Source organism: Microtus ochrogaster, linkage group LG2 (genome assembly GCF_000317375.1).
Source record: "Microtus ochrogaster isolate Prairie Vole_2 linkage group LG2, MicOch1.0, whole genome shotgun sequence".
Taxonomy (NCBI): domain Eukaryota; kingdom Metazoa; phylum Chordata; class Mammalia; order Rodentia; family Cricetidae; genus Microtus; species Microtus ochrogaster.
Window position 1 is genome coordinate 3,894,430 of NC_022028.1, and position 7,242 is coordinate 3,901,671.

The window sequence follows — 7,242 nt, forward strand, 5'->3', positions numbered from 1 at the left end:
CACACACACACACACACACACACACACACACACACACACACACACACACTTAGAAGTAATAACAAACAAGTCCAAACTTATAAACCAGGCTTGACAGTTCATTACTGTAATCCTGGATCTTGGAAGCTGAGACAGGAGGATTGTCATGAATTCAAGGCTACATAGTGAATTCCAAGATAGCCTGGGCTGGGCTACAGAATGAGACATTGTCTCAAACCAAAGAAAAGAAACAAAAACTCTAAGCTACTGCAGGCAGGGAGGGAATCAGGCCAGGATGAAGGAGGACCAGAGATGTGACAGACAGGTTAACAGCCCCAGGCCAGACCTGCCCTAGTGATGTCTGTCCCTGAGAAGTTGTTGCTGTGGCTGCTGGCGAGAGGATTTGAAGGGGAAGGAAGCCCACAGCCTTCTCCACACTTCTCCACCCAGCAGCACTGCTTTCTGAGTAATGTATCTTGTAGAAAATGGAATGAGGGATCCCTTGGTTGAAGCTGTTGAGGTGGGACGTCAGTGTGTTCTCAACCTCTCCCCCGAAACTCACCCGATGACTCATGGGACTTCTCTCTTCTGGGCTGCTGAAAGCCAGTGACTGGCCGGCCTCAGGGAACCTACTCTGAGCTGGTTGATAACTGGGATCTAAGGAGGGGCTTCCCAGGCTTAGCTCACAGTGCTGAGTCAGCCAGCAAGGTCTGGTTTGCTTGAGTAGCCCTGGCTTGACCTTTCCATGTGTCTCTCAGACAAGCCAGTGATGGAGGACTCGGAGGGCCCTGGCAGCCCTCCCCCGTACAAGATGATCCAGACCATTGGGCTGTCAGTGGGCGCAGCTGTGGCCTATATCATCGCTGTCCTGGGCCTCATGTTCTACTGCAAGAAGCGATGTAAAGCCAAGAGGTTGCAGAAGCAGCCTGAAGGCGAGGAACCAGAGATGGAGTGTCTCAACGGTGAGGACCCCCCGCTAGGGGAAGGTGGGTCACATGAGCGCCCTCCTGTGGCAACTGTGGAGGAAGAACCTAGTACTGCTGGAGATAGAGGGCTGGAGGAGGTGGGGTGTGTGTCTCTCTGACTGCAAGCCTGGCTTCTGAACTCTTTGACTCAGGTCTCCCTCATTGGAACCTCTTGGGCTAGCCTCCTCTCCCAACTCTTAAAGCCCAGATACAGTTGGTATGCATATTCTTGTTTCAACTCCTCCCCCAATAGTCAGCCCGCAGGGGCAATCTGTCCATCTTTTTCCTAGCCCCTCCCATCATCAGAAGCTCCCTGAGGACATTGCTGGTCTCCACTCAGTGATTTCCCTCTGCACACAAGGCTCAGTGCAAGTCACAGAGCTCGTGTGGGTTTGACATTCCGGGCCCGTGATTGAGATTCTATTCCCATAGCAAGCTCCTGTCGTAGCTCCTACTCACCTGTGTCCGTAAATGGCCACACTCTGAGGTCTGCCTCAACCTGCCCCCAAACCCCTGCAGTTTATCTGTGGGAATAGCCAGTTTTTGTGGAATGAAGCCAAGTGGGCATCGTGGACGATGACAGGAGATACATCGCCCCACGGGTCCTAGGGACTGAGCTCTGGTAATCAGGGTTCTTATCTTAGGATATTGACCTGACCCCTTGTTCCCAGGTGGGCCTCTGCAGAATGGACAGCCATCAACAGAGGTCCAGGAGGAAGTGGCTTTGACGAGCTTGGGCTCCGGCCCCATGGCCACCAACAAGCGCCACAGCATGGGCGACAAGATGCATTTCCCTCGGGCCAGCTTGCAGCCCATCACCACCCTGGGTATGTGGCCTTGCTTCAGGAGACTGGTCTGGAGGCTGGGTCTCTGGCTGAAGTGGTTCTCACAGCCTAGCATGTCAGAGGTATCGGGGTGCAGGTTGTCCCCTGTGCAGAGTCACACCCCCACATGGTGTCAAGTCCCGTATCCCTCCTGTCGTATCATTTTCTTGATGCTTCGCGAAAGTGGTCCTTTTAAAAAAAGAACTAAAGTTAGCTTTTCCCCCCGCCTTAGGGGAAAAAATGTGAGAAATTATGGTTTTGTACTGATTTTTTTTTTCTTAAGGTACCTCAAAACTTAGGGGCCTGGAGAAATGGCTCACCGCCTAACGGGTGGGGTGCAGCAAAGAGGCCACCCTCGTGTCTCCCCCAGTCAGCCTCCTTCTGCCTGGGCGAGGCAGCTAACCAGCATGGCCCTCTCCCCACAGGGAAAAGCGAGTTTGGGGAGGTGTTCCTCGCGAAGGCGCAGGGCCTAGAGGAGGGCGTAGCAGAGACACTGGTGCTTGTGAAGAGCTTGCAGAGCAAGGATGAGCAGCAGCAGCTGGACTTCCGGAGGGAGCTTGAGATGTTCGGGAAGCTGAACCATGCCAATGTGGTGCGGCTCTTGGGGCTGTGCCGGGAGGCCGAGCCCCACTACATGGTGCTGGAATACGTGGACCTGGTATGCTGTAGGCTGGAGCACTGCCTGGGCAGTGGGCCGTTGGAGGAGGGTTTGGGGGCTGTGCTCCTGAGGTCTTGCTGCCTCCTGCTACCTGAGCCACCCGCCCTCCCAGCTCTCCGGTACCCGCCGACCCTTTAACTGTTGAGTTTCTCCTGTCTTTCTGGAGATCAGTCCTTAGCTCTGGGACGTCTCATTCTCTACCCTGCCTGGATGCCCTTCAGGTTCTTCTGCCAACTGGGTTTCTTTGCTTTGTTATTTTTTTTTTTTCGGCCCATAGCTTGTCACCACTTGAGAACAAGTTTGTCAGAACCTGGCATTCCTCTTCTCTCTCCCTGTCTCCCTCCCTCCTTTCTTACCCTCTCCTCCCCTCACCCAGTTCCTCTGCTGGCTCAGGTGTCAGCCCCACCACCAGCCTCTCTCCACCAGGTTATCATTCCTGGAGTCGCTCCTGCGTCTGCCTTCCCCATCTTTGCTAGGTCCTGGTCTCCTTGGCTCTTCCACTGCTGCCGGGGAGCAGCGGGTTGGGGATATGCTCACTCTGCTTCCAAGCGTCCTGTGTGTGTGTGTGTTACACTGTAACCCTTCTGTAGTCCATGAGGGCAGGGTAAGGGTTTGTGTTTTCCTCCTGGCTCCATAGTGGGAAGGGCAACTCGGACAAGAGAGGGCACCCTCCATATGGTCTATGCCTACCAGGGTGAGGACTGGGTGCGCATTCAGGTTAGGGCTTGTTGCTGTCTTCCAGCAGGGACCCAGCAAATGCCGGCTTGGTCTGATGCTTTAAAGCCCACCTCTGGGTTATGTCTAACAGAGGTGTTTGGCCCTTCCCTCAGGGAGATCTCAAACAGTTCCTGAGGATTTCCCAGAGTAAGGATGAAAAACTGAAGTCCCAGCCCCTCAGCACCAAGCAGAAGGTAAGAACAAGGAGGCTGATCACCGGAGTGGGCCGCAGTAGGGGCACACTTGAGCTTCCTCCGCTCAGCGTCCTTTGGAGCCGGACCCCATGCAAGTCCGTCACCTGTGTTCGTTAGCACAGCAGTGCCCTGAAATGTGTTCCTGTCCCCATTTCATGGACCAAGAAACAAAGTGACAGGTTCCAGCTCTGTAGCCTGCAGGTAGCCTGTTGTCATGCTGGCCTCACAGAGGTAGCGGCTCCGGCCCTTGCCCTTTCTGTGGGAGCTTCTGTTAGAGCAACCCCCCGCCCCCACGCGCATTCCTGCAGCTCTGAGCGAAGGCAGCAGCGAGCACCCCAAGTCCAGAGGCTGTTGGGTTGGGCGTGGCCTTGAGCAGGCTTTTTTAACTTGTGTGTGGAGACTATGACATTGCAGGCTGAAGGACTCGGCATGACACACACGGGAAGCAAGTGGGAGGCCTTGGTGGGAGATGTGGAAGACATCCAGGCCTTTAGGTAGCCAGGCAGCTGTGGTTAACAAAGAAGGTTTCCTGATGGAGAAAGCCATCTGAGTTCAGTTCTCAAGAACAGGAAGTAGCTGAATGACAGGAAGGGGTTGGCTTCAGGAGAGAGGACCAAGGTAAGTGGCTGCGACAGGGATGGGAGACAGGCTGACAGCTGAGTGTGATGTTTCATATCTATAATCCAGAAGTTAGGGCAAAGGAAGGCTTTGAGGCAAAATTTAGTCTGGGATTCATGGTGAACTTGAGGCCAACCTGTGCTATATAGTGAGACCCTGACTTAAGAAAAAGAGAAAGGAAAGCAGACGGAAAGGAAGTTGGTACTTCTGTCTGATACCGAGGTGCTCTGACAGCCATCACCTTTGCCAAACACCGTTCTGCATGGTCTTGCATTTCATCTTTAGTTTGATGAGCAAGTTTTTAGAAACTGGGATCCATGCCCTTCTAGAACATAGAACCTGTCAGGTCAGACAGGAGAACTGCTTCATAGATCCAGACTTCGGGGCAAGAGACCTTCCATTCTTCCCAAGGACCCAGGTTCAGTTCCCAGCATCAGGTGACTCAGCCCTCCTGTAACTGCAGCTCCATGGAGATCTGGAGCCTCCAACCTCCCTGGGCTGTAGAAAGGGCTGTGGGCAGGCCTGTTTTTCGTTCTGCTCGGCTCCCGCATGGTTAGCTTTACACCCGAAATAACAACACACAAACTGTATTCATATAAACACTGCCCTGGCCCATTATATCTAGCCTCTTCTTGGCTAACTCTCATATCTTGCTTAAACCATTTCTAATAATCTCTGTAGCACCACGAGGTGGTGTCTTACCGGAGAAATTCAGCATGTCTGACCTGGTGGCTGGCTCCATCACATCTAACCAGGAGAGGAGAGGCATGGCGTCTGGCTCACTTTCCTTCTCCCCAGCATTCTGTTCTGTCTACTCCACCCACCTATGTTCTGACCTATCAGGCCAAGCAGTTTCTTTATTAATTAACCAATGAAAGCAACAGATAGACAGATGACCTTCCCACATCACTGGGCCCCGGCACTCAGATGTACAGACCCACGCAGACAGTCACACACACACACCATTGAAGAGGGAATAAATCTTAATGAGAAAATGCAGGTATAGCCAGGCTTGGTGGCTCCAGTCTGTAATTTTAACATCCAAGAGACTATGGCACAGACATTGTGAGACTTTGAGGATAATACAGACTGCATTGTGAATCTCAGGCCAGTCTGAGAAACAACAACAACAACAAAACCATTTGCTATTATTTGTGTGTGTGTGTGGAGGTCAGAGGACAGTTTTGTGGAGTTGGGTCACTCCCGCCACCCTTTTTTCTCTCCTTTTTTGGTTTTAAGACAGGGTTTCTCTGTGTAACAACCTAGAACTCACTCTGTAGTTCAGGCTGGCCATGAACTCACAGAGATCTGCTTGCCTCTGCCTCCCGAGTGCTAGGATTAAAGGCGTGCGCCACCATGCCTGGCCCCCTCACTTTTATGGGGGTTCGAGGTCCTCAGGTTTGCCTTAACCACTGAGTCACCTCACTAGTCCACCATCTCATTTTCATTCCTCCGTGGTTGTATTGTGGTTGATGACTCCCCTTGGGGGTCCTCAGTGAATCTTTGTGCCAGGGAAGACACAGCTAGTAGCTGGTCACATGTCCTGTAATTTCCACAGGTCAAAGGGACCTCTCCACTTTTCTGTTACTCATGTATATTTAGTTGCCACTTCCAAAAGTTTGTTGTTGTTATTGTGTGCTCGTGTGACTTGCTGCACATGTGCCATGGTCCCCCCACCATAGGCTCTGGGGACCTCTCTCTGCCTTCTGAAGCACCTTACTGGTGAAGGACTTGAGACTAAACCTCTGAACACTAGATAGGTGCCCTGCTGAGCCACCCACCCCACAGCTGCTACAGGGCCCCCGTGTCTCCTAGCGTTTCCTTTCACTATTTAGATGGGACGTCGAGGTGATAGAAGCATACATCTTCTTTTAAATTTTATCTATCTTCATGTGCATGGGTATTTTTGCATGTATTTATGTGTGCATGCAGACAGAAGCCAGAAGAGGGTATCGGGTCCCCTGAAACTGGAGTTGTAGACAGTTTTGAGCCACCTCGTTGGTGGTGGGAACTGAACCCAGATTCTCTGCAAGAGCAGCCAGTACTCTGAACCACTGGGCCATTTCATTTCTTTAGCCTTGAGTCTTCTTCTGAAAAACATTTATAATTGGTGTTTCTGTGCGTGTCTGCATCTGCCCGCACACCTGCATGCGGAGTTCAGAGAACAGCTTGAAAAGGTTGGTTCTTTCCTTCCAAACGCTCAGGTCATCAGGCGTGGTGGCATGTGCCTTTGCCTGCTGAGCCATCTCTAGCGTTGTCCCCTTCTCTGGGAGCAGTCTTTAGGTCTCTTGGAGTCTGTCTTTGTGCCTAAATCCCGTCTTGGCCAGTCTTGGTATATTTTACTAGGACCTGTTGTGTATAACATTTATGCTTGCCTAGTGTTTGTTTGTCCATTAGCCGTGCACTTTTGAAGTGTCGATGCAGGGCTGGAGAGATGGCTCAGCGGCTTGCTCCTCTTCTGGAGGACCTGAGTCTGGCTCTCAGCATTGACGACACTGAGCGACATCAGTGCTGCCTGTAGCTCCAGTTCCAGGGGAGCTGATGCGTTGTTCGGCCTCTCCCTCCTGAGCACTGGAACTAAGGCCTGATCCATTAAGCCTAATTTTTTGAGACAGACTCTATCATTGAACCTGGAGCTTACTGATTGGCTAGCCCAGCTGGCCAGGGAGATCCATGCTCAGGTCCTTGTGCTTGCTCAGCAGGCACTACCCACCAAGCCGACTCCTCAGCCCCTTAGTGTAATAAACCTTTGAACAACCTCGTGGAACAGGTAATAGATCCTATTTTCTAGAGAAAGCAGCTGAGGCTGTTGTGTGGGGTTTCCTAAACAGCCTTCCAGGGGTAGTGGGAGAAGTAGACAAGGATTTGCCATGGTGGTTCCCTTAATCCCTGGTCCTGAGCTGTTCTGACAGGCTGCTCGCTCTCTCACCAGGTGGCCCTGTGTGCCCAGGTGGCCTTGGGTATGGAGCACCTGTCCAACAACCGGTTTGTGCACAAGGACTTAGCTGCTCGCAACTGTCTGGTCAGTGCCCAAAGGCAGGTGAAGGTGTCAGCACTGGGCCTCAGCAAGGACGTATACAACAGGTAGAAGGGCTTGGGGGGCTGCTGGCTCCTTCCAAAGAGAGAAGGGGACACAGGATAGATACAGTATGAAGGGGGAACAAAGGGCTCATGGCTGCTTAGCTGAAAAGTAGAGGTGGGGGGGATGCTGAGGGGCAGGGGCAGCCATCCCCTCTCTAAAGGCACAGCAGGTTGCCAGAGTGGCTCCAAGTCGCTGTTGGATATGA

At 52.4% G+C, this 7,242-nt stretch overlaps 1 protein-coding gene across 1 annotated transcript in view; it reads left to right on the forward strand.

Annotated features, from left to right (window-relative positions):
* Positions 1–7,242, forward strand: part of Ptk7 (protein tyrosine kinase 7 (inactive)) — a 64,595-nt gene that overhangs the window by 53,719 nt on the left and 3,634 nt on the right. Inside the window, exons 14-18 of the mRNA XM_005359746.3 lie at positions 738–941; positions 1,616–1,771; positions 2,194–2,426; positions 3,257–3,337; positions 6,888–7,039. Coding sequence (XP_005359803.1) covers positions 738–941; positions 1,616–1,771; positions 2,194–2,426; positions 3,257–3,337; positions 6,888–7,039 — 826 coding nt within the window. The remainder of the gene's footprint in view (positions 1–737; positions 942–1,615; positions 1,772–2,193; positions 2,427–3,256; positions 3,338–6,887; positions 7,040–7,242) is intronic.